Source organism: Gopherus evgoodei, chromosome 3 (genome assembly GCF_007399415.2).
Source record: "Gopherus evgoodei ecotype Sinaloan lineage chromosome 3, rGopEvg1_v1.p, whole genome shotgun sequence".
Taxonomy (NCBI): Eukaryota; Metazoa; Chordata; order Testudines; family Testudinidae; genus Gopherus; species Gopherus evgoodei.
In genome coordinates, this window is record NC_044324.1 from 11,643,128 (window position 1) to 11,669,532 (window position 26,405).

Consider the following 26,405-nt stretch of genomic DNA (forward strand, 5'->3'; position numbering starts at 1 on the left):
TCTGCAGTAATTTAGAAAAGCAGGAACAGAAATATTTATTGAACACTTCTGCCTTTTCTGATTATTACCAAGAATTCTACTATATACATCTAGTAGAAGACCAATACCATTGTTAGGATTCCTTTTATTCCCTCAGTCTACAGAATGAATGGATGCTTTTACCCTTAGATTATATCAAGTGACACACATAGGGTCCTTGTATTGGTTAACAAGAAATTCAAGTCCCAAAGACTCTCAGAATCCAATGGGAGGGTACGAGTTCATAGATCTTTAGAATTTTTTCACCAGAAAATGGACAGGTCCAGGGGTCTCTTTCACATACAGGTAGGAATCAGTCTAAACCTTCACAGTTACCAGCATTAGTTCTGATAACACAAGAGTCTAGTATAACTGGAACTGGACAAGAAACAAAGTCAAAGCTCTGTCTTGAGCAAACCTAATATGGCTCCATTTGACAATGTAACACTTTCCAGGACTTTAAGTTTTATTTTAGTATTAAGAAATAGAGAACATAACAGATATGGGTCAGACCAATGGCCAATACAGCTCAGTATCCCGTCTCTGACAGTGACCAGTGCCAGAGGCTTCACAGGGAATGAACAGAACAAGGCAATTTCGAGTGATCTATCCAGTCTCAGTTTCTGGCAGTTTGAGATTTAGAGACAACCAGAGCATGGGGTTATGTCCTAAACATCTCGGCTAATAGACGGTGATGTCCTATTCTCCGTGAACTTATCTAGCTCTTTTTTAACACTGTTGTAGTTTTGGTTTTCACCACATCCCCAGGCAATGAGTTCCATAGGATGACTGACTGTGCAGTGTGTGAAGCAGTACTTCCTTATATTTGTTTAAGCCTGCTCCTATTAGTTTAATTGGGTGACCCCTTTTTCTTGTGTTATGAAAATGAGTAAATAACACTTCCTTATTCACTTTCTTCACACCAGTCATGATTTTATAGACTTCTATCATATCCCCCATTTGTCATCTATTTTCTAAAAAATGAACAGTCCCAGTTTTTTTAACCTCTCCTCATACAGAAGCTGTTCCATACCTTTATCATTTTTGTTGCCTTTCTATGTACCTTTTCCACTTCTATCTTGTTTCTAAATGAGGCAACCAGAACTGCATGCATTATGCAAGGTGTGGAGAGACCATAGATTTATATAGTGGCATTATGACATTTTATTTTATTATCTATCCCTTCTTCCTAATGGCTCCTAACATTGTTAGCTTTTTTGACTGCCGCTGCACAGAGTGGATGTTTTCAGAGAACTAGCCAAAATCTTTCCAAGATCTCTTTCTTGAGTGGTAACAGCTAATTTAGACTCCACCATTTTGCATATATAGTTGGGATTATTTTTCCAATGTGCATTAACTTGCATTTATTGAATTTCACCTGCCATTTTGTTGCCCAGTCACTCAGCTTAGTGAGATCCCTTTGTAAGTCTTCCCAGTCAGCTTCAGTCTTAACTGGAAGTGTTTAGTAGAATCAATACTTGTGTCGACTACAATTTACACTTTGTTTGGTTTTGCTGTTATCTCACACTTGGACTACTGCAGAAACTGATCAACTCCCCTTTTCCTCTATCCATCCTCTAAAATAAGGATGCCCCAAATGCAACCTACACAGAGCTCCGTAAGGGAGATAACAGACCACTGGACTAGAAAACTGAGAAACCAAAATTCTATTCCGAGGTTTGCAATGGACTCACTGAATGACCTTAAACAAGTCACTTACCCTTTCTGTGACTCAGTCTCCCATTTATAAAATGTGAATAGTGATGCTCTACTCATGGTGTGAACATTGAGAATGATCAGTGAATAACACTGTGTAAGTTACTTATTTTCACTGCAGTAGTACCTAGACACCAGAGTCCTACTGTCCTGAGTTCTGTAGAAACATATCATACAGCAGTCCCTGCCCTAAAGAACTTACAAGCTAAGTAAGACTAAGACAACAGGTGGAAACACACAGGACAGTACAAGCAAACAAATGAGGTAACACTGGTCATCATGAGAAGCTGCCTAACCAAGTGCTACCTCTGCCAGCATCTTTTACACAGTCCTTGGAATGTACAGCTCTGAGTACACAAATCTCTATTTCCATTTGAATAGCCCCCTACCTCCAGAGACTGGTTATTAAGTATTCTCTAGCACCAATCAAGTTGTTGCTGTTCACTGATATCCTTTTATTTACACATATACCTGCTCTCTAGAGAAACCATTTCTTGAATTTAATCTGACACCAGCCAAATGTTTGTAACTCTTCACTAAGTCAGAGTCTGGTTTAGTTCTGTGAAGAATTACGATATTGATAAAGGACAGTTACCTCACCCACCCTTTCACTATAACAAAGAGTTTTCTCTACAATAGAACCAAATGGAGTTAGAAGAAAGCATCACTTCTTCAGAACCACTCCTCAGAATAAGAATGTGTGTCTAAATTACCATCAGTTAATGAGCAAGAATTGTCAGCTCAAAGTAGGCAAGGCAGGTATCTTTCTAATGAGAAATATTCCTGAATCATCCCACAGCATTTTTAGTTTATCACACCCACGTTTAGCAAAAACTACAAATCCAGACTGTAACTGCTCAAGACAAACTATTGCAACAGCTCAACTAGTGTTTGGAGAGAAGAGGGAGATGCTCTGCTCATCCCCAACACTCCCAGGGAAGCCTCCAGCCCTGGCAGGGTAGCAGAGCTGCCTGCCAGTCTACTTAAACCCAGCTCTCGGCACAGCAAGCCCATCCTGGCCAACAGCCCAAAGGGCATCGCATGCACCTCGCTGCCAGAGACCCCAGGCCAGGTCGGGACACTGCGGCCAAATGACCCACCACAAGCAGAGGGCAAGCGCCCTCCAGCAGCGCCGGCTCAGGGGATTCCCGTCCCGCGGCTGCAGCGCCCAACAGAAGTGGCCGCACTCCGCGGAGGGAGCTCGCACGACCTGTGCCAGCCGGAGAAGGCCTATGACCCGCCCTAGCGGCCTCCGGCTGCTCAGGGCAGCCCTCGCCCATCCTCCCGCCATCAGCCCAGCCCCCTCAGGCCCCTGCCTCCCCTTCTCCGCCCTCTCATGCCCCTGCCCAGGGCCGGTGGCCTCTGCCCCCGGGCCTCACGTACCGTTCTGGCGGCCTCTGCCCAGGTCCTGCCCTTCTTCCTGCGGCCCTTCTCCCTCATGTCGCACGCGCTGGGGGCAGCTGGCTCGCAGGCTCCCGGCCGATCCTTCCGCCCAGGGCGCTGGGGCCGCAGCTGCTCCGGTCCCGAGGGGGAGAGCGGTGGGCGGCCCTAGATCCGAGCGCTGCAGGCTCCAGCTTCCCCTACGGCCGCCGCTGCCATATTGGGATCCTACTGTACAGGAGCTGCGGTCATGTGACCCCGCCCGCGTGACTCCACCTACTGTACTGGGCACGGAGACGGGAGGCCCCGCCCCAGAGCGCGAGACCGGCGCCTGCGCTCTGCCCGTACTGCCCCCACAGCCGCGCTCTGACAGGTTCCCGCCTGCACCCGCGCCCCCATCTGCTACTCAAGGGCCTTTCCCAAACGGGAGCGGGCGCCCTTCTCCTCCCGGCTGCCACGGCCCATTGGGGCTGCCAATCACCTCTGCCCCGCCCTATAGCTCCATAGCCCGCCTACCCCGTCTCCAGCGGCCGGTTCCGCCTGCCGCTCCTGTGGCTGGCAGCTGCTAGCACCTCCCACCCGCTGCGGCCTCCCCGTGGTTCTTCCTCAGTGCCACACGCGCCCCACCCCCACCGCCACCCCCAACTGCCACACGCGCCCCTCCCCCACACCGCCACCTGACTGCCACACGCGCCCCTCCCCCACACCGCCACCCCCAACTGCCACACGCGCCCTTCCCCCACACCGCCACCTGACTGCCACACACGCCCCTCCCCCACACCCCCAACTGCCACACGCGCCCTTCCCCCAAACCGCCACCTGACTGCCACACGCGCCCCTCCCCCACACCGCCACCTGACTGCCACACGCGCCCGTCCCCGCACCCCCAACTGCCACACGCGCCCCTCCCCCACACCCCCAACTGCCACACACATTCCCCTCCCCCCCACCGCCACCTGACTGCCACACGCGCCCCTGCCCCCACCCCCAACTGCCACACGCGCCCCTCCCCCACACCGCCACCTGACTGCCACACGCGCCCCTCCCCGCACCCCCAACTGCCACACGCGCCCCTCCCCCACACCCCCAACTGCCACACACATTCCCCTCCCCCCCACCGCCACCTGACTGCCACACGCGCCCCTGCCCCCACCCCCAACTGCCACACGCGCCCCTCCCCCACACCGCCACCCCCAACTGCCACACGCGCCCTTCCCCCAAACCGCCACCTGACTGCCACACACGCCCCTCCCCCACACCCCCAACTGCCACACACATTCCCCTCCCCCCCACTGCCACCCCAACTGCAACACACATTCCCCTCCTCCAACCCTCACCCCAACAGCCACACACATTCCCCTCCCCCTCACTGCCACCCCCACTGCCGCATGCTCCCCTGACACACACGCTCCCCTCCCCCAGATCACAACCCCCTACTGCCACACACTCCTTGCTCCAACAGCGTCACACTCTCCTCCCACAAACTTTTCCTCCCCCAATTGCTGCTACCAGTGGCCCCTCCCAAACGCCACCTACACCCATCCTGCAACTGCCAGTCCAGCTGGTAGCCAGTCCATCACCCAACTGCCACTCCTAGTGTCCCATAACACCTGCCACTCATTGCCTCTGTCAACTGCTGCTCCCAGCTGTCTCCCACACCCCTCCTGAAGTTTCCTCATTCCCATCCCTTCTCCCACTCTCACTACATATTCCCAACTGTTACCCAGTATACACTCTTCAGCGCCATCCCTGATGCCCAAATGCCACCCCCTGATTCTGCTCCTGGTTCCCATCTGCAGCCCCCCCATCTCTTCTCCCAGCATGATCATCCTGGCCACCACCCCTCGTTCTCAGCTGACATTAACCTTCTCCCACTTTCTGCAGCCACAACGACTAGCATTGGTCATTCTCAACCCATATATAAACTTCTGACTCCAGCATTTGTCCCTTCTTTTCTATCAGAGGGGCCATCACACAAAACATCCTCCTTGCTGTCTGAATAATAGCAGAGAGGAACTAATTATCACACAATCTGTACTTTGGTCCCCACTTACAAACGCGTATCACGCTTTTGTAATTCTGTCCATGCAATCTCTCACATGGCTGCTGTTCCATGTGTCTAATTCACAGGGAAAGGACACAGCGTCTCACACTGCACAGTACCATATGTCCCTGTTTTAATGCAAGGGTAACATGAAACCTTTATTGCTGTATATGTGTGGGAGCGCAGACAGTAGTGGGTGCTGTGCCAGAAGGATATGAGGAAACTAAGGTTATGTCTACACTACAGACTTTATAGAAGCACAGCTGTATTGCTGTGGCTGTGCTGCTGTAAGGTCTCCTGTGTAGCCACGCTTTGCTGGCAGGAGAAAACCATCTCACCCTTGTAATCTTTTAATCGGTATACAGGTCTCTGGTTAAGGCTTCATCCACTAAGAATAGCTCAGCGGTAAACATTTATTCATAACCTTTTTTCAAAAGCTCCTTTGGTTTTAGATAGTCTCATGTGGTCGCCGTTTCTAAAAGGGGCAACAACCAGTTTTATTTTAAAACCATCTCCATAAACTGTTTTCCACACCTTCAGAGAATTTGAAGGGTTAACATCAGTGGGTCTGATATTTATAGTTCTGTGAAAGCTCTGGTTGTAACTCTTTATAAAGTCAAGTAACATGTCTGTCATAAACAGATAGTTAAGGGTTAATGTCTCTTTTGCCTGTAAAGGGTTAAGAAGCTCAGTAAACCTGGCTGATACCTGACCAGAGGACCAATAGAGAGACAAGATACTTTCAAATCTTGGTGGAGGGAAGTCTTTGTTTGTGTTCTTTGTTTTGGGTGTTGTTCGCTCTTGGGGCTAAGAGGGACCAGACATACACTTAGGCTCTCCAAATCTTTCTGAATCAGTCTCTCATGTTTCAAACTTGTAAGTAATTAGCGAGGCAAGGCATGTTAGTTTTGTTTTTGTTTCCTCGCCTTGTAAATGTCCCCTTTTTTGCTGTTAGGATTTTACCTCTGCTTGCTGTAACTTTGAACCTAAGGCTAGAGGGGGTTTCCTCTGGGCTATCTAAATTTGAGTAGCCTGTAAAGTATTTTCCATTCTGATTTTACAGATATGATTTTTACCTTTCTTTCTTTAATTAAAAGCTTTCTTTTTTAAGAACCTGATTGATTTTTCCTGGTTTTAAGATCCAAGGGGATTGGGTCTGGACTCACCAGGGATTGGTGGGGGAAAAGGAGGGGGGTGGTGGTTAATTTCTCCTTGTTTTAAGGTACTATTGGGTTTTGAAACCTGCCCACTGCTAAAGGATCATCCCCCTAGCCTAAGGGGAGGATCCACAGGACCACAGAACCCCACTGATTACGAGGGACAACTAATAAAAGAACAGGGACAGGAGTGCTGTCAAAGGGTCATAAGAAGGGAGCCTGACGGGGACACCGAGCAGAGAGCCCTGAACAGCACCCACTGCTCCTCAAAGGCATCAAGGGAGCCAGTGGACGCTGCCCAAAGAAACTCTGCCCGTATACGTGAACGGACCATGGATCGGAAACAAGCCCCACAGTCACTGGAGGCTCCATCGGCCAACCTCCTCTCCCTGGTTGTGTACATGGCCATTTTAGCCAGGGCAAGGAGGAGGTTAACCAGGAGATCCCGCGACTTTGTGGGGCCACGGATAGGGAGTGTGTAGAGAAGGACATGCGGGGAAAAGTGCAGCCAGAAATGCAACAGGAGATTGGTGAGGAGCCAGTATAGGGGCTGCAACCTGGAGCACTCTAAGTAGATGTGCGCCAGGGTCTCCCTCATGCCGCAGAAGGGGCAGGTGTCTGGGACAGGGGTAAACCACGCCAAATACACGCCCGTGCTCACAGCGCCATGGAGGAGCCACGAACTGATATCCCTGGCGGGCCTCGAGACCAAGGTAGAGTATAGGCTGGCCCACCGGGGCTCCTCACCCTCCAGAGGTGGCAGGAGGTCCCTCCACTTTGTGTCGGGGTGGGACACGAGGGTGAGGAAATGAAGGGTATGGAGCACGAGCATGTAGAGATGCTTCCTTGGCACGGTTTGGAAACGTACCAGCTGCACGTTGTGCAGCCAGCTTGCGGAGAAGGGACGGGGGGGCCGCTTGTTTTAAGGTCCAAGGGGTTTGGATCTGTGTTCACCAGGGAATTGGTGGAACCTCTCAAGGCTGCCCAGGGAGGGGAAAGTTTAGGGGGAAACAGAGAGTGCCCCAGACACTGGAATTCTGGGTGGTGGCAGTGTACCAGATCTAAGCTAGTAATTAAGCTTAGAAGCATTAATGCAGGTCCCCACATTTGTACCCTAAAGTTCAAAGTGGGGGAAAAAAACCTTGACTGTCAATGTTGCGAAAGGTGTTATGGGCTGTAAAATGTCTCCACATAGTCCAAAGTGCCCATGGGGGTGGTGAAGGAGTCCATGTTTCCTCTCAGCATTTCCATAATTTCTAAAACACACATCTTTGGAACTAAATGGTCGAATCTGCACAGCAGAGGGACTTCTGGGGGAAGTGCTGTACTCTGATTGTAGAAGGCAGTAGAGGAAGCTCATGGAGAGGTCACATGACCCACTTCTGGGCCGGTCACCCCACCCCAGAACTCCCTCTGATTGGTCAAATCTCCTCTTGGAGAGGTCCTGAGAGGGGATGAAACCCTTCCTGATTGGTAGAGGGCAGTGGGAGGAGTTCTTAGAGGGGTCACATGACATCCTTTGCTTCCAGTCATGTGCCTGTCTTGACTCCGGAAGTAATACCCCCAGGGGCAGGTCTTAGGGTGACAGGTGGGTGAGGCCTGAGGGGCCATGGGGAGGAACCTATGTTTGTTTGATGGTAAGCCCCTTATACTACTTTAGGGGTATGGAACAGTTTCGATATGAGGAGAAATTAATAAGTCTGGGACTTTTCAGCTTGGAAAATAGATGACTAAGGGAGGATATGATAGAGGTTTATAAAATCATGACTGGTGTGGAGAACGTTAATAAGGAAGTGTTATTTACTCCTCATAACACAAGAACTAGGGATCACCAAATGAAATTAATAGGCAGCAGGTTTTAAACGAATAAAAGGAAGTATTTCTTCACACAATGCACAGTCAACTTGCAGAACTCTTTGCCAAAGGATGTTGTGAAGGCAAAGACTATAACAAGGTTCAAAAAAGAACTAGATAAATTCATGAAGGACAGGTCAATCAATGGCTATTAGCCAGGATAAGCAGGGATGGTGTCCCCAGCCTCTGGCAAACAGAGGCTAGGAATGGGCAACAGGGGATGGATCACTTGATGATTCCCTGTTCTATTCATTTCCTCTGGGCACCTGGCATTGGCCACTGTCAGAAGACAGGATACTGGGCTAGATGGACCTTTGGTCTGACCCAGCATGGTTGTGCTTATGTTCTTATATTCTCAGGTCTCAAGAGAAACTTTTGTCTTTGGCAGACAGAAAAAACATCTTAGGGCTAGTAAATTGAGTCCTTTTGTGCTGGCATCACTGAGGAAAACCAGCAGGATGTTACTAAAAAGAGACAGTAAAGTTAAGATGGCATGGGGGGGAGGAAGGACTTGGAATTATAAAAGTCAAGCAAAACAATGCAATAACAATTTCCAGAGTTTAATATCTTATGTTAAGTTTTAGAAGTAAATTAAAGTTGATCCTTTCTCAAAAGAGCTAAAGATAAGCTGACATAGATCATCTGTTTCATTTTATGAGTGTGATCCATCATGATGTTGTATTCAAGAGCTACATTACATTTCAAACAGCAATTTTTACATGCAACTTTCAGGTCAAAACTTTAAGTAGGCAGCTGAAGGTCCTTTAATTTCCACTCTAGCTATCAGCCTGAGTCAGCATCAGAGATTCAATCCACTGGTGTCATAAACAGATAGCTAAGGGTTAATGTCTCTTTCACCTGATGCACCTGACCAGAGGACCAATCAGGAAACCGGATTTTTTCAACTCTGGGTGGAGGGAAGTTTGTGTCTGAGTCTTTGTTTTCTGGCTGCCTGCTTTCTCTGAGCTTTGGAGAAGTAGTTTCTACTTTCTAGTCTTCTGTTTCTAAAGTAAGGACAAAGAGATCAGATAGTAAGTTATATGGTTTCTTTTCTTTGGTATTTGCATGAATATAAGTGCTGGAGTGCTTTGAATTGTATTCTTTTTGAATAAGGCTGTTTATTCAATATTCTTTTAAGCAATTAACCCTGTATTCGTCACCTTAATACAGAGAGACCATTTGTATGTATTTTTTCTTTCTTTTTTATATAAAGCTTTCTTTTAAGACCTGTTGGAGTTTTTCTTTACTTCAGGGAAATTGAGTCTGTACTCACCAGGGAATTGGTGGGAGGAAGAAATTAGGGGAGATCTGTGTGTGTTGAATTGGCTAGCCTGATTTTGCATTCCCTCTGGGTGAAGAGGAAAGTACTTTTTGTTTCCAGGACTGGAAACGGAAAGGGGGAGTCACTCTGTTTGGATTCACAGAGCTTGTGTCTGTGTATCTCTCCAGGAGCACCTGGAGGGGGGAAGGGAAAAAGGATTATTTCCCTTTGTTGTGAGACTCAAGGGATTTGGGTCTTGGGGTCCCCAGGGAAGGTTTTTCAGGGGGACCAGAGTGCCCCAAAACACTCTAATTTTTTGGGTGGTGGCAGCAAGTACCAGGTCCAAGCTGGTAGCTAAGCTTGGAGGTTTTCATGCTAACCCCCATATTTTGGACGCTAAGGTCCAAATCTGGGACTAAGGTTATGACAACTGGCTTTCTGATTCATTAGTGGCAAATCATCATCAGTAAACAGCCTAACAAGATAATATATAACTACATGGGGAGATGGAGGATGCAAGTCATTTTCCAGGAAATGTTAACACAAATTTTGAAAATTTTGCTAAGGGGGCAAACAGTGGGTGCTGTCACCATTGTGGCAAATTGCCAGCACTATTATGATGGGTCTCACACTCTCTCTTCTTTGGGGGGGGAGGTGTTCAGGGCACCATTTCTTGCCCCTGAATTGGAATATTAACTGCCCCACTAGTGTCCTAGAGGAGGGGAGTTGAGAGGGAGGGACTTGGGCCCACCCTCTACTCATGGTCCCAGCCCAGGGGCCCTGAGGATAGTGGTAAACCACTTGAACTGACAGTTCCTTCCCCTGGGTTACTTCCCTTTCCTGCCCTCCCTCTGTACAAGCCAGGTGCCCCTTTACCTAGGGTTTTAGATGTCTTAGCTCACCACAGCACTTCTCCAAACTGCCCTCCACTTCCCTTCAAACTGTTCTTTGCTCCAACTCCCACCCTGTCCAATTGAAGCAGGGGGGTTTTATCATGTGACTGACTGCAGGTGCTCTAACTGGCTTCAGGTGCTCTAGTTAATACATAGCAAACCTTCTTCCCCTTAGAGGGAATAAGTCTCCCTTCTAACCCTCTTCTGCTGCCCTCTGGCCATGCTGTATCACACCATTCAGAACAACTACACCTCTATTTCCCCTCTGTGAGTCAGCAAGGGCACTTGCACAGGCTTCTAGCCTCTCTGGCCATCACCTCTCCTGAGTGGAGACCCTCATCTCCCACTCCTCTTACCAGGGTATTCCCAGTTCCCTGCCTTCACTGTGCTGTTTCCAGCAGAGACAGGCTGCCCAAGCAGGCCTGCTTGCTTTCTCTTCGGAGACCGTTAACAGTGCGATGACTGCCCACAGTTATAATTCAGACAAAACATTAAAAACAAAAGAACCTACACACATGCTCATAAGTTTACCAGAGATCACCCCAACCCTAACACAGGCTCTGGCAGAAGCAATCCTTCAATACTCCACCATGGGGTTGTGGTTTCAAGTTCATCACAGCTTCAGCTCAGAGCAAGCACACAGTTTTATGAGGCTGGAGCAGGCCCAGTCCTTCCAACCATCCCCTAAGGACTGGGTCCTTCCATGGACCAGAGGTCCTGTCTGTCTGCTGGATCAGGAAGAAGGTCCCGAGCCTGTTTAAAAACAAGGTTATTTATTCCACAAGCCTTTCTTTGTGTGTTGGTCCCTGGAGACTCCAGTTTGCACTCATAGATCAGCAGTTCTCAAACTGTGGTTTGGGGCCCCCAAATGGGTCACAACTCTGTTTTAATGGGGTCACCAGGGCCTGAGCCCCAGCACCCAGGGCTGAAGCCAAAATCTGAGCCCTACCAGTGCTGTCCTGAGCGGTGGGGCTCGGGCTTTGGCACTCCCATCAGAAGTGGCAGGGCTCGGTGAGCTCTGGCTTCCCTCCCAGACCCCTAGGGTAGTGTAATAATTTTTGTTGTCAGAAGCGGGTCACGGTGCAATGACGTATGAGAACCACTGTAATCACAGGTGCCAACTTCCCCTCTGCCTGGTGGGTGCTTGACCCCCCAAACTCTGTCCCTATCCCTACCTCGCCTTTTCCCTCTCCTGCTCCACCCTCACCCCATCCCCATTCCACCTTCTTCCCCCAGATCCCTGTCCCTGCCCTACCTCTTCTCTGCCTCCTCCCCGGAGCGCACCTTGTCCCCATTCTTTCCCCTCTCTCCCAGAAGCTGGTAGGCAGCAGGCGGGAAGCGCTGGCAGGAACAGGGAAGAGCAAGGATGCGGTCCACACTGGGGAGGAGGAGGCAGCAAGGATGGGGCAGGGAGAGTTTGGCTGCTGGTGGGTGTGGAGCACCAGCAATTTTTTCCCCATAGGTGCTCCAGCTCCACAGCATCCACGGAGTCAGTGCCTATGGCTGTAACAGATGCATATCTCTCCAAGACACTGGTTCAAAGGGCTGATAAACTGAGGAATGACATTAGCATCCCCCGCCTCCTAATGGAGTTATATTAAATTCCACAATAACGCATGCACAACTGCATTTTTACTACCATAGACCCCAAAGATATTAACCCTAATTCAGTCAGATTTACCTTAATTCCTCATAGCTTGACCAGGATATTGCAGGATATTATCAATCTGTCATAGGGGCTTTCCCCCCAAAATGCAGTCCCTACTTATAAAGCTTTCTATTAGGGACTTTCATGGGGTTTATGCAGCAATGACTATGGAAACACTGTTCCTACACAGCAGGGATGAGGAACTGTCAGCAGGAGGTAGAGGACACCTTTATTTAACTCTGTATATAAACTGGCATGAAACATTTGCAGGCTCTGGTCTCTTTTGCTTGGGATTGGCAGAAGCTTCCATCATTAGTCAGCATATTCCACAGGAAACCATGTGGTAATTACAGCATAAAAGTGAGATTCTGTCAAGGTACCAAAAATACCCAACCAACCTCTAAAAAATAAAGAGCTAAGTGCCAAGTGCCCTTTTTGGGTTTGTCTAATTTAGACAAAGAAGTTGGGGTTAGCTAACATGTGTCAGCTAACCTCACCTAACCTCAATCCCTTTTTCTAACCTAGACAACCCCTTTAAGGGCAGACCATTATGAGCTAACATTATTAGCCCTCCTGCCTGTTGTCTCGCAGATCCTCTAGAGACAGAACAGAGACAGAAACTAAGCTACACAGCAACACATATCCAGGCAGATGTATAGAAACAAGTATTACTTTAACTGATTGGCAATTACAAACATTTACTCTTTACAAATAAATCAGAAAGACAAGAGGTAATTCACTTCCCCAGGTAAAGATTGTGCCCACAGTGCAATAATTCTTCAGATTTAATAGCCATATGTATTAACATAAACAAGCAGCTCATCAATTAAATTAGAAAGAAAAGAAAACAGCAACAGGTGCATGTTCTGAAAATCAAAAATCGTAAATAATTATAATTTACTATTTCTACATCTATCAGTTCAAGGATCTCAATATATTGTACAATCTAGACAGTGATCCCTTGAGCATTTGCTGAAATGTAGCTGCCTCTTAGCAGTTGCTTAACAGCATAGAGGAATACTATTCAGCAATCTGAGACAGGTAGTGAAGAATTCTATATGCAACTGCAGGAGGAAATTAGGGAGACAGAATGCAATTCTTGAAAAGGGAATTTTGCCAGGGCATGGGGATAAGATCCCAAGTCTTAGTAAAAGTGCTGTAAGGTTTTAATTACTGTACCTAGTCAGGATCTCGATTTTCCATCTCATCCAAAAAACAGCACCTCCAACAGCAAAGTGTCCCTCGCAATTCACTGTGGCATTAAGTACTTCTTCAAAAGTTGAACACACAACCCTACCTCATTTTTAATCAATATACAGCATATAACACATCAATCAGTACATAGTCCATGAAATCAGGTTGAGTCTATATCTCAGCCTAGAGCGCACAGACCCTAGGCTCAATTCTCCCTGGCATCTGAACTCTGCTCCATGCCCATCTATAACTTCATATCCCCTCCACAAAGGGAATGCTCCACTGGCTATTTATGATCAGAATCCAGCTCTACCAAGCTACCTGAGTAGCACAAATGGGCTGACTGTACCACTGAATCTGGCCATGTAAATTAATGTCTAAGCTCACTGTGACAGTGTGCCTCAAAATAGCACCCTGGAGCCCCCATATTCACCACTGGAATCCCAAGAGGGGAGATGGATTTTTTGCATGTGTACAGTCCTGAGGTTGGGAAACAGCTCCACACAGGGCCAGCCAACATGCATAATCCCCCTATATCCTAATACTTCCCCAGATCCTGAGGTACCAAAATCCCAGAAATATGATCCGACTAAGGACCAGTGCAGAAGGGAACACTGAAGGGAAAGAAAAGACAGTAACTGAACACATGCAAAAGTTCAGAAAGGAGTTGAAAGACACAAAAATGAATTTGAAGAACAGCTGGCCAAAGACTCAAAAAATAATAACAAAAAAAATGTTAAGTACATCAGAAGCAGGAAGTCTGCTAAACAACTAGTGGGGTCACTGGATGATCGAGATATTAAAGGAGCACTCAGGACAATAAGGCCATTGCAGAGAAACTAAATGAATTCTTTACATCGGTTTTCACGGTTGAGGATGTGAGGGATATTCCCAAACCTGAGCCATTCTTTTTAGATGACAAATCTGAGGAACTTTCCCAGACTGACGTGTCATTAGAGGTGGTTTTGGAACAAATTGATAAATTAAACAGTAATAAGTCAACAGGACCAGGTGGTATTCATCCAGGAGTTCTGAAGGAACTCAGATGTGAAATTGCAGGACTACTAATTGTAGTCTGTAATCTCTCATTTAAACTAGCTTCTGTACCAAATGACTGGAGGATAGCTAATGTGATGCCAATATTTAAAGAGGGCTCCAACGATGACCCCCGTAATTACAGTCCAGAAAGCTTGACTTCAGTAACAGGCAAACTGGTTGAAACTATCCTAAAGAACAAAATTGTCAGACACATAGATGAACATAATTTGTTGGGGAAGAGTCAACATGGTGTTTGTAAAGGGAAATCGTGCCTCATCAATCTACTAGAATTCTCTGAGGGGGGCAACAAGCAAGTGAACAAGGGGGATCCAGTGGATATAGTGCACTGAGATTTTCAGAAAACCTTTAACAAGGTCCCTCACCAAAGGCTCTTAAGCAAAGTAAGCTATCATGGGATAAGAGGGAAGGTTCTGTCATGGATTGGTAACTGGTTAAAAGACAGGAAATAAAGGGTAGAAATAAATGGTCAGTTTTCAGAATGGAGAGAGGTAAATAGTGGTGTCACCCCAAGGGTCTGTACTGGGAACAGTCCTATTCAACATATTCCTAAATGACCTGGGGAAAGGGGTAAATAGTCAGGTGGCAAAATTTGCAGATGATACAAAACTCCTCAAGATAGTTGAGTCCCAGGCAGACTGTGAAGCTCTACAAAAGGATCTCACAAAACTGGGTGACTGGCCAACAAAATGGCTGATGAAATTCAATGTTGATAAATGCAAAGTAATGTACATTGGAAAACATAATCTCAACTATACATATAAAATAATGGAGTCTCAATTAGCTGTTACTACTCAAGAAAGAGATCTTGGAGTCACTGTGGATTGTTCTCCAAAAACACCTGCTCAATGTGCAGCGGCAGTCAAAAAAGTGAACAGAATGTTGGGAATCATAAAGAGATAGATAATTAGACAGAAAATATCATATTGCCTTTATATAAATCCATGGTATGCCCACAGCTTGAATACTGTGTGCAGATGTGGTCGCCCCAACTCAAAAAATATATATTGGAATTGGAAAAGGGTCAGAAAAGGGCAACAAAAATGTTGCAACAGCTGCCCTATGAGGAGAGATTAATAAGACTGGGACTTTTTAGTTTGGAAAAGAGACGACTAAGGAGGGATATGATAGGGGTCTATAAAATCCTGCCTGGTATGGAGAACGTAAATAAGGAAGTGTTATTTATTTCTTCTTGTAACGCAAGAGTTGGGGTCACCAAATGAAGGCATGGTATGACAAAGATACTGGTTAATGCCCAACTGTGATAAACGGTTTGGTGCTACTGTTAAACCTCATGACAAAAAACGTGATGCTAATGTTAAGCCTTACGACAAAAAATTTGGTACTGATGGTAAACCCTATGAAAAGGTGCATTAGGCACAATTTTTGGGAGAAGCTTTTGGACATGCTAGGAGAGGTAAATAAGAACACACCCCACATTGAGAAGCCTCAAAGTAATTCTGCTTGTCACAACAGAGAAATCATCATAAACCTGGTCTGCATATAGAAGTGGAAACTGAGGCATATCATTTCATTGCTTTGATGCCTACACTCTGGAAATGCCAAGATGCCTACACGCTGGAAAACATTACTAGCTACACTGAGTTAACACCAATAAGAGAAGCAGAAGGGTTAACAATGCTGCAAAGATACAAAGAGATGCTTTCTAGCAATCCAGAGAAGTCACACTTGCTAACTTTTGAGATCACTAGACAGATTCATGAAGTGTTAAAACAGAACTTTGCAAGAGCATATGTGGTTAATACTACAATGTCGAGCAACATTTGAAAGTTATATTGTCAAAAACCAAAGAGAACCTTGGGCACACTGCCTTCGTATTAGTCAGTGTCTAACACACTTGCAGTAAACTAAAGGGAAAGGTTTGACAATCTATCTTAAAATAGCACCCTGGAGTCTCCATATTCACCACTGTGATAGGATTGTGATCTGTTTTGTAAAAAGTACACCCCATGAAATATCATCTAAAAAGTTTGCATCTGTTGAACATTACTATCCTGTTGAATTGTATGTACTGTCGTTGTATGTGAAGTTATGAAGTATTGATGTATGTTTGTTACCAAACTATGTGGAATGTCGGAAACACCTACAGCCAGCCTTTCAGTGGCAACAAAGGAGCAACAAAGGAGAGATTTACTTCTAGATTGGCTAGACAGGCACTGACGTCCTAGCAAGAACAATCCACTCTCCCAGAGACTCCTCTGAGAGGGCACATGCACAACGGGGCCTACCTAACCCCCATGTCACAGCAAGGATCTTTCTAGCACCTGGTGGGAAAGCATAAATGAGGGTGGACGACATCACCACTTGGCCTCTCTCCTTCTGCATCTCAACACCAGGAAGACCATTTGGAAGACAAAGACTTTGAACTGGGGAGATTGGTCCCAGGCTGAAAGGGAATATAGCCTGTGTATTAAGAACTGTAAACTGCCTGGAACATCCAGTGGGGTGAGAAACTGCTTGATTCAAATCTTGCTTAGTCTGTAGAATTTAGACTGTGATTTTATTTTTATTTCTCATAATGAGTTATAATATTAGGGATCTATTATCGACCACCTGACCAGGACAGTAATAGTGATGATGAAATGCTAAGGGAAATTAGAGAGGCTATCAAAATTAAGAACCCAATAATAGTGGGGGATTTCAATTATCCCCATATTGATTGGGAACATTTCACTTCAGGACGAAATGCAGAAATAAAATTTCTCAATACTTTAAATGATTGCTTCATGGAGCAGCTGGTACGGGAACCCACAAGGGGAGAGGCAACTCGAGATTTAATCCTGAGTGGAGCGCAGGAGGTGCTCCAAGAGGTAACTATAGCAGGACTGCTTGGAAATAGTGACCATAATATAAAAGCATTCAACATCCCTGTGGTGGGAAGAACATCTCAATAGCCCAACACTGTGGCATTTAATTTCAAAAGGGGGAACTGTGCAAAAATGAGGGGGTTAGTTAAACAGAAGTTAAAAGGTGTAGTGACTAAAGTGAAATCCCTGCAAGCTGCATGGGCACTTTTTAAAGACACCATAATAGAGGCTCAACTTCAATGTATACCTCAAATTAAGAAACACAGTAAAAGAACTAAAAAAGAGCCACTATGGCTTAACAACCATGTAAAAGAAGCAGTGAGAGACAAAAAAGACTTCCTTTAAAAAGTGGAAGTTAAATCCTAGCGAGGCAAATAGAAAGGAGCATAAACACTGCCAGCTTAAGTGCAAGAGTATAATAAGAAAAGCCAAAGAGGAGTTTGAAGAAAGGCTAGCCAAAAACTCCAAAAGTAATAACAAAATGTTTTTAAGTACATCAGAAGAAGGAAGCCTGCTAAACAACCAGTTGGGCCCCTTGATGATCGAGATACAAAAGGAGCGCTTAAAGACGATAAAGTCATTGCGGAGAAACTAAATGGATTCTTTGCTTCAGTCTTCACGGCTGAGGATGTTAGGGAGATTCCCAGACCTAAACTGGCTTTTGTAGGTGACAAATCTGAGGAACTGTCCCAGATTAAGTATCACTAGAGGAGGTGTTGGAATTAACTGATAAACTCAACATTAACAAGTCACTGGGACCCGATGGCATTCACCCAAGAGTTCTGAAAGAACTCAAATGTGAAGTTGCGGAACTATTAACTAAGATTTGTAACCTGTCCTTTAAATCGGCTTCTGTACCCAATGACTGGAAGTTAGCTAATGTAATGCCAATATTTAAAAAGAGCTCTAGAGGTGATCCTAGCAATTACAGACCGGTACGTCTAACGTCAGTACCGGGCAAATTAGTCAAAACAATAGTTAAGAATAAAATTGTCAGACACATAGAAAAACATAAACTGTTGAGCAATAGTCAACATGGTTTCTGTAAAGGGAAATTGCGTCTTACTAATCTATTAAAGTTCTTTGAAGGGGTCAACAGACATGTGGACAAGGGGGATCCAGTGGACATAGTATACTTAGATTTCCGGAACGTCTTTGACAAGGTCTCTCACCAAAGGCTGTTATGTAAATTAAGCTGTCATGGGATAAAAGGGAAGGTCCTTTCATGGACTGAGAACTGGTTAGAAGACAGGGAACAAAGGGTAGGAATTAATGGTAAATTCTCAGAATGGAGAGGGGTAACTAGTGGTTTTCCCCAAGGGTCAGTCCTAGGACCAATCCTATTCAATTTATTCATAAATGATCTGGAGAAAGGGGTAAACAGTGAGGTGGCAAAGTTTGCAGATAATGCTAAACTGCTCAAGATAGTTAAGATCAAAGCAGACTGTGAAGAACTTCAAAAAGATCTTACAAAACTAAGTGATTGGGCAACAAAATGGCAAATGAAATTTAATGTAGATAAATGTAAAGTAATGCACATTGGAAAAAATAACCCCAACTATACATACAATAGGATGGGGGCTAATTTAGCTACAACAGGGAAAAGATCTTGGCGTCATCGTGGACAGTTCTCTGAAGATGTCTACGCTGCGTGCAAAGGCGGTCAAAAAAGCAAACAGGATGTTAGAAATCATTAAAAAGAGGATAGAGAATAAGACTAAGAATATCTTATTGTCCTTGGATGCCAGGAGTGGGCATCCATGGTATGCCCACATCTCAAATACTGTGTACAGATGTGGTCTCCTCACCTCAAAAAAGATATCCTGGCACTAGAAAAGGTTCAGAAAAGGGCAACTAAAATGATTAGGGGTTTGGAGAGGGTCCCATATGAGGAAAGATTAAAGAGGCTAGGTCTCTTCAGTTTGGAAAAGAGGAGACTAAGAGGGGATATGATAGAGGTTTATAAAATCATGAGTGATGTGGAGAAAGTGGATAAGGAAAAGTTATTTACTTATTCCCATAATACAAGAAGTAGGGGTCACCAAATGAAATTAATAGGCAGCAGGTTTAAAAAACAAATAAAAGGAAGTTCTTCTTCACGCAGCGCATAGTCAACTTGTGGAACTCCTTACCTGAGGAGGTTGTGAAGGCTAGGACTATAACAGCATTTAAAAGAGAACTGGATACATTCATGGTGGTTAGGTCCATAAATGACTATTAGCCAGGATGGGTAAGAAATGGTGTCCCTGGCCTCTGTTTGTCAGAGGATGGAGATGGATGGCAGGAGAGAGATTACTTGATCATTGCCCGTTAGGTTCACTCCCTCTGAGGCACCTGGCATTGGCCACTGTCGGTAGACAGATACTGGACTAGATGGACCTTTGGTCTGACCTGGTACGGCCATTCTTATGTTCTTATGTTCTTTGCGTACCACTTATAATCACTTAAAATCTCTCTCTCTGTAGTTAATAAATCTGTTTTATAGTTTATCTAAAACTGTGTGGTTTTTGGCTGAAGTTCTTGGGGAATCTGCGCAGATTACAATGGCTGGTGCATGTCCACTTCCCTTTGACCAAGTGGCAAATTAATTGATGAGCTTGCACTGTTCAAGAAAAGGTCTTGAGCTGTGCAAGATGGTACATTACTGGGATGCAAAGCTGGGGGCTGGAGAGATTTCCTGGTGTCTCCTTATACAGTTCATGAGTGGCTTAGAGCAGTGGTTCTCAACCAGGGGTCCGTGACCCCTTGGGGGTCTGTAAGCCATTTCAGGGGGGCTGCGGAGCCCCACCACTGAAACATGGTGCCTTTAGCCCCAGTGCCCACCACGGGGCTGAAGTGGGGAGTGGCGCAGGGCTGAAACCCCGAGCTTCCCCCTCTCTCTCTGCTGAAGCCAGGAGTGGTGCAGGCTGAAACCCTGAGCTCTGCCCCCCTCTGCTGAAGCTGGGGGGGGCTAACACCCCAGCATGGGCAGAAACCTTGAGTCCACGGGCAGAGTTGAGGGGGCACATGGGTGTTGCCCCCAAAAACTGCAGAGCCTTACCCAGAGTGGGGCAGTCTTGGGGGCAGCTCCACCACCCACCTCCTCATCTCCCCTAATCCCCTCAGGCCCTGCCCTCTGGCCAAGTCCTAGGTAGGAAACCAGAGCCAGGCAGTGTGGGGCAGCTGCACTTCTGGCTGGTGGTGCCATGGAGTGAGCAGCCCTGGTTTTCCCCTCATCTGCTGCTGGTGCCAGGGGTTGTGGCTGCTCCTCAGCTCCCAGCCCCCTTTGACTGCTCACACAGGTGGTAAGAGGTGCCTGGGTGGCTCTGGGACCAGCAGAGCCCTCAGGGAGCAGCCATTAGCATACAGCCCCAGACAGGTGGGTGGTCTGCTCAAGTGAGTCAGGGGGTGGAGGTGGTGCTTCCTCCCTGGACTCTGCTGTGTGGAGCTGGCCAGAGCCCTGCCGCTCCTTGCCTCCCGCAAAATAGAAGTCAAACTATGCTTATGCCCAAGCGTCCCAGCCCTGGCTCAGAGCCCTGAGTTCCCTCCTGCCACCTGGACCGTGGAGTTTTTCTAGTATGTTGAGGGGGCCTCAGAAAGAAAAAGGTTGAGAACCCCTGGCTGAGAACCTCAACCCCTGGTTGAGAACCTTCATGCAACTCAGTTGGGTGTGGGTCTCCACATGTTGATGGCTGAGCGATTACAACACCTGGAGAGGTTTATTGCTTGTCACTAGTACCCTGGGGATCCCATCACATTCACCCCTTCCTGCGTGTTTTGTCCTTACTGGAAACTCAGATAATAAGGACACAATTTATGCCTCAGTCTAAGCTTCCCCTTTGGGCTTGGCTGTCCATAGGATGGTCCAGTCCTCAAGCTGTTTTGACTTACACTTGTCTGCCCTTGGCACCAAGGGGCAGTATTGCAGCCAGGAATTGCTGGGGTGTAGGTACACTCGAGTCAAGCTCCCTTATCCCTGGACACATCCTCTGCACTAAGGCACCTGAGGATTCCTGCGTGCAGGGGAAATCCTCAGGATACTGGCTCTGCAAGCTTTCCATTACAGAGGTCTGACTCTGCCGGCAGGAGATGTCTCGTGAATGGTGGATCCCAGCTCTCTAAACCAGACAAGTGCTGCAAGAACTAACCAGTGGGTGAGAAATACCTTAGTAAGAAAGTGACTTGTTAATAAGTCTAGGCTATAGATTGGGTGTGATGTTTCTCTTTTGACTACACAGTGAAAACGAGGTTACTTACCTCTAGCTAGGGCTTCTTTGAGATGTGTGGTCCCTATTTGTATTCCATCCATGGGTGCGCATGCATGCCATGCCGCTTAGTCCAGAAGTATTTGTTAGCAGCTTCCATTGATCCACATGTGCATCTCCTTGTGCTCGCAGCCAAGGGTATAATAGATCGTGTGGATCGATGTGTGTCCCTCTTACCACTGTACAGTCCGGTCTGCAGCACAGGCGATGGAAGGCAGGTATTGGAATACAAACAGGGGCTACAGATCTTGAAGAACTTCCAGTTACAAGTAAGTAACCTCCTCTTTTTCTTTGAGTGATCATCCCTATATGTATTCCATATATGGGTAACTAGTAAGCTGTGATCAGAGCAGAGGTGGATGCGAGGATGTGATAGGAAGTGCAGTGTGCAGTCTGGCTTGGCCCACAGCAGCACCTGTAGCCACAGCTTGTGCCATGGCATAATGGGTCATGAATGTATGAACAAAGTCCCAGGTTGCTGCATGACAGATGTCTTGCCATGAGATGTCTGCAAGGCAGGGTAATGTGGCTGTTTGTGCTTGTGTAGAGTGCACTATGACTCCATGAGGCGGGGGTACTTTGGCTTGTGTGTAGTATGTGCAGATGCACCTGGAGACTCATTTGGAGATTCACTGGGAGGAGAGGGTGTGGCCCTTGGATCGGTCATCAATGGTCACAAATAGTTTTGGCAGTGAGTGAAGGGAGAAAATCCTGTGGAGGGAGCATGCCAGTGCACGGCAGACATCGAAGGAGTGCAAGACCCTGTCCATGCGGGAGGCATGTGATTTGGGGAAGAACACAGGTAGGTGGATGCACTGATTTAGGTGGAATGCTGATGCTACTTTTGGGAGGAATTTAGAGTGTAACCGTAAGGACACTTTGTCCTTGTGGAATACGATGTAAAGGGGATCTGCCATCATAGCAGCCAGTTCACTGACACGTCTCGCTGAGGTAACGGCTACCAAGAATATCACCTTCAAGGAGAACTGGGAGAAGAAGCACATTGCTGGCAGCTTGAAAGGTGGCTTTGTGAGGGTGGAGAAAACAAGATTAAGGTCCCACAAGGGTGTGGCTTTGAATACTGGCGGGCAGGTATTGAGTAAACAGATGGTGGCTGGGTATGTAAACACGAAGGCGCTGTGCATGCAGGGAAGAATGGCACTGAGCACTGCCAGTGGACCAACCACTGCTACTGTTCCTGCTGTTGCCCAAAAATCCCAGACTTGCTGTTGCTGCTGCACAAGATGCTGCTGCAGGTCTTGGTCATTCACGTCAGAAGACATTCCAGATCCATGTTGTTGCTGTTTTAGCAATCCAAGGTTTAAGCCCAGGGTGTTCAACAAGCCCAGGTCACCCAGGACTCCCTTTTCTCCAGGGCTGGGAAGATCATGCCCAAATTCTTCACCATGTTGTCACTGGGTTCCTTCCCCAGGGTGCCCCTTAGTCCCCGGGCAACGCCCCTGCCCTCACCCGGGCCTCTGTTCTGGATGTCTGGCTGTTCCACCATGCCTGAGCCCAGTCGTAAGTGGCTCAGCTCTTCGACTGAGCCACAAACCATCTGCCTTTTTCAGGGTTGCCAGTGACCACAGGAAGAAATTAACACAAACGAATTGTTCCATAGGTGGGCTAAGGCCCTTTCTTCCTCAAAGGGCTTCTGTTAAGTTATGACCCTAGCTAGGCTCATAGGCCAATATGGAGAAATGGTCCCATAAGAGGTGGTTCAGCATCCTGCTATCTCTCCCTTCTCACCTCTACAGAGGGGCTGCAGGCAGGACTGGAGGTCTGTTCTCCAATCTCTCGTCTGTCACCAGCTATGCTGGTTTCCCTTTATAAGTTCCTCCCTCCAAGTCTGATATCTCTGATAATGTGTCAGGGTGGGGCTGACGGAGCCCACAATAGCCATTGGCCCTGCGCTGGCCAGTGTGGGGTTTGTATACACCATCACCCTATTACTTCAGCTCTTTCATTATTCACAATCTGCACTGGCTGATTGGTCACCTACTTTAAATGGTGTTGTTTCTGCTCCCTGATGGATCACAACCTTTATAAACAAGAGGCAGAGGACTTGAATAAGTAACTTATGGTGTGAACATAAATTTGCACAAGAATTTATGCCATTTCCAGCAGGAATATTTGTGCACATGCACATTTACATGAGTAGTTGTGATACTTTTGCATTCTGCAAAGGTTAGTACAGAAACATCAGTTACACAAATGCTCACGGAAAAGGAACTAAAGAGGCTGTGCAGAGTCATGGAGGTGAATTGATGGGGCTGATTGATGGGTTGTTTAATTCAGTATTTGTACAGCTCTCAAACTGACACTTACAGTGCTGTGGCTGGAATGGAAATGACGTTTGGAAACGGCTTCAGAATAAAGGTTTGGTTGGTTAGCCGACCTCAGAGGTCATTCTTCTCAGCTCTGACCCCCCGGTAGCTGTGCAAGAGGAAGTGGTGCACAGTTCACCATAAGGGGGATCAATTCATCACTTTTGAGGCTGGCTGCAAAAAAAAGAGAGATTAACTTTATACAACAGCCCAGGACTATCCTGCTTAGTAGAAGTGGGGAGCAAGACTATATCACAACTGATGCCTTTACTCTACCAATAATTCATATCTGGTATAAAGAAGAATGAAAGTTAAGGCAGAATGATAAGATTACCTCTAGCCCTGTCTCTTTAAACTGAGACGCAGGGCAGGCAGGGAGCTGGATTTAGAGTTGATCCCTCCAGCCAGGAAAATTAACATGCCAACCTAGGGTCACAAAGCTAAAATAATGAGCAGATGGCCCTGTCGTGCAGGGGAGAGGTTTATCTGGAATTAAGATGTGAAGGTGGCTGGGAGACAAACATTGTGTCAACAGCTGCAAAAGAACTGTTTTAAGTTGTGGAAGCAATATAGCCATCAAAGCAAAACAGGAACCCAAACTGTTTTTGCAAAGCAGCAACTACAATCCTGAATGGAACTGGGAAACAAACAATGGACATTCCACTAGTATGTGGCATATTCTCCTAGGAGAGCACCTCAGCAAAAAAAACACCCTTGTGGGAGAGGACATGGGGATGGATCAAAGTAACTTTGATTCCGTTCAGGTTCTTATACAGTGCTTATCACCGTAGTATCTCAGTGGTATATCTTGAAAGGTATAATTGAGGTGCCCCAAGGAAGACAAGGAGAGAAGAAGAAAGATATGGTATACCTGATCCCAGACAACAGATCTTCCTCACACAGGCTGTCACATACTAAGGGTCAAGGAGAAAGGGACAGGCTGGACCAGAGAGCGTGAGTTCTTTAGAAATAGAAGGATTTGCTTTCTGTTCTGCAACTCTCCCACAGGGTATTGTTTTAGGGCTGCTGTTCTCCAGCTGCACATGGAATGCTTAATGACCTGGACAAGAACCAGGTGTAAGGGATGCAAGCATGTTCAGTGAATAAATGAGCATTAGGATCTATTGGTCTCAGAGGGGAGTCTGAATTCATATTAACAGCAGAACTATTAAGCCCAGCAGTATGGCTAATGACACCAGGTGTCTGCAATATTCCATCACGCTTCATCTTGCAAACAAATTAATTAGAAACGTAAAAGCCCACAAGGCCTAGGATGTATGGGACAGGAAGAGCAACCAGGCCAGGATGTAGTGTCTACCGCAGGGATAGGCAACCTATGGCACGTGTGCCGAAGGCGGTATGCAAGCTGATTTTCAGTAGCACTCACACTGCCTGGGTCCTGGCCACCAGTCTGGGGGGCTCTGCATTTTAATTTAATTTTAAATGAAGCTTCTTAAACATTTTAAAAACCTTATTTACTTTACATACAACAATAGTTTAGTTCTATATTATTGACTTATAGAACGAGACCTTCTAAAAACGTTAAAATGTATTACTGGCACGCGCAACCCTAAATTAGGGTGAATAAATGAAGACTGGGCACAGCACTTCTGAAAGGTTGCTGACCCCTGGTCTAACAAGCTATTCAGTGATGAGAGAGGCACTCAAGAGAACAGACTGGAATTGGGCCAGGGTTACTTGTCTCCTGGAGCTCTCAGGCTGGTTACGGGGCTGCCTAATCCAATCCACGGTTTAATTTAAGAGCAACAGATGTTAGAAAAACAATCCACAAGAACAAAATGTAGCAACAGGTATTAATAAATGAGAAGGATCCGTAATTAACAGAGACAAAAGCACAAGGTGAGAGCTGAGGGCAGAGCTAGAGAAGAAGAGTAAGGGAGTAAAAGAAGAGAGAGAGGAAGAAAACGAGCATGACAGAGAGAAAAGGGAAAGTTGAGAATGTGAGGAAAGAATGCGTTAGAGAAAGACGGATCTAGGGAGACAGAGAGGGAGGGATTCTATGGACCTTGCAGGGTAAAGTAATACAGGAGAACGTCCTCTGGGTGTCACCATAGCACCACGGCAAAGAAACGTAGCCTGACAATACCAAAAAAGTACCGAATTTGAAGGTTTCTTGCACAGCTTCTTCCTCGGGAAATGAAATCAGGTGTGTGCTGTGCTGTCATTCCAATAGGTGGGATCTCCTGTGCGTGGACCTGCCTTTGCTTGAGATCAGTTATGACACTTGTAACCTGTAGTAGCCCTGTTGGTACATGTCCCATCCCAGAGCGTCCAGACAGAGGGCACTGCCTGGGTCCCTCATTCTTCCAGTAAACAAGAGAGCAAGAAGGAGGGGAGCATGTGTCTACATAAACCATCCCCAAACAGATCCCTCCATCTTAGGTATGACAAGGTTGAGACTGGGCATATCTCCCCACCTGTGGCCTTCACAGGTGAGCTGGATTTATGATGGTCGATGCAGACACTGGGGCCTAGATTCACAGAAACGAAGTTGTACAAGTGGTGAAATTGGCCCAAAGACCACTGACAGTACAATGCTCAGCTCCTTATTTCAGGTGTCCTGTCACAGCGTACACTGAGCAGGGAAGTGGTCCCTAATGTGTGGGGCATGTCATCCAAAGGGGGCATGGAAAAATGTTCTTGGGGGGAACACAGCATGGCCTGGGCCAGTCTCCATTGGGGGTGGGGAGGGAGCGCTGCCTAGCCCTGCTCTGCCCTCAGACCCAGCGAGGGTGACCAGATGTCCCGATATTATAGGAACAAT

At 46.7% G+C, this 26,405-nt stretch overlaps 1 protein-coding gene across 3 annotated transcripts in view; it reads right to left on the bottom strand.

Annotated features, from left to right (window-relative positions):
* Positions 1–3,375, bottom strand: part of ASXL2 (ASXL transcriptional regulator 2) — a 237,837-nt gene extending 234,462 nt beyond the window's left edge. For 2 of the 3 annotated variants that reach the window (XM_030555054.1, XM_030555056.1), the window contains exon 1: positions 3,118–3,375. In XM_030555054.1, coding sequence (XP_030410914.1) covers positions 3,118–3,174 — 57 coding nt within the window. In that variant the 5' untranslated portion in view covers positions 3,175–3,375. The remainder of the gene's footprint in view (positions 1–3,117) is intronic. The other variant, XM_030555057.1, reaches the window with a different exon arrangement.
* Between the last annotated feature and the right edge of the window lie 23,030 nt (positions 3,376–26,405).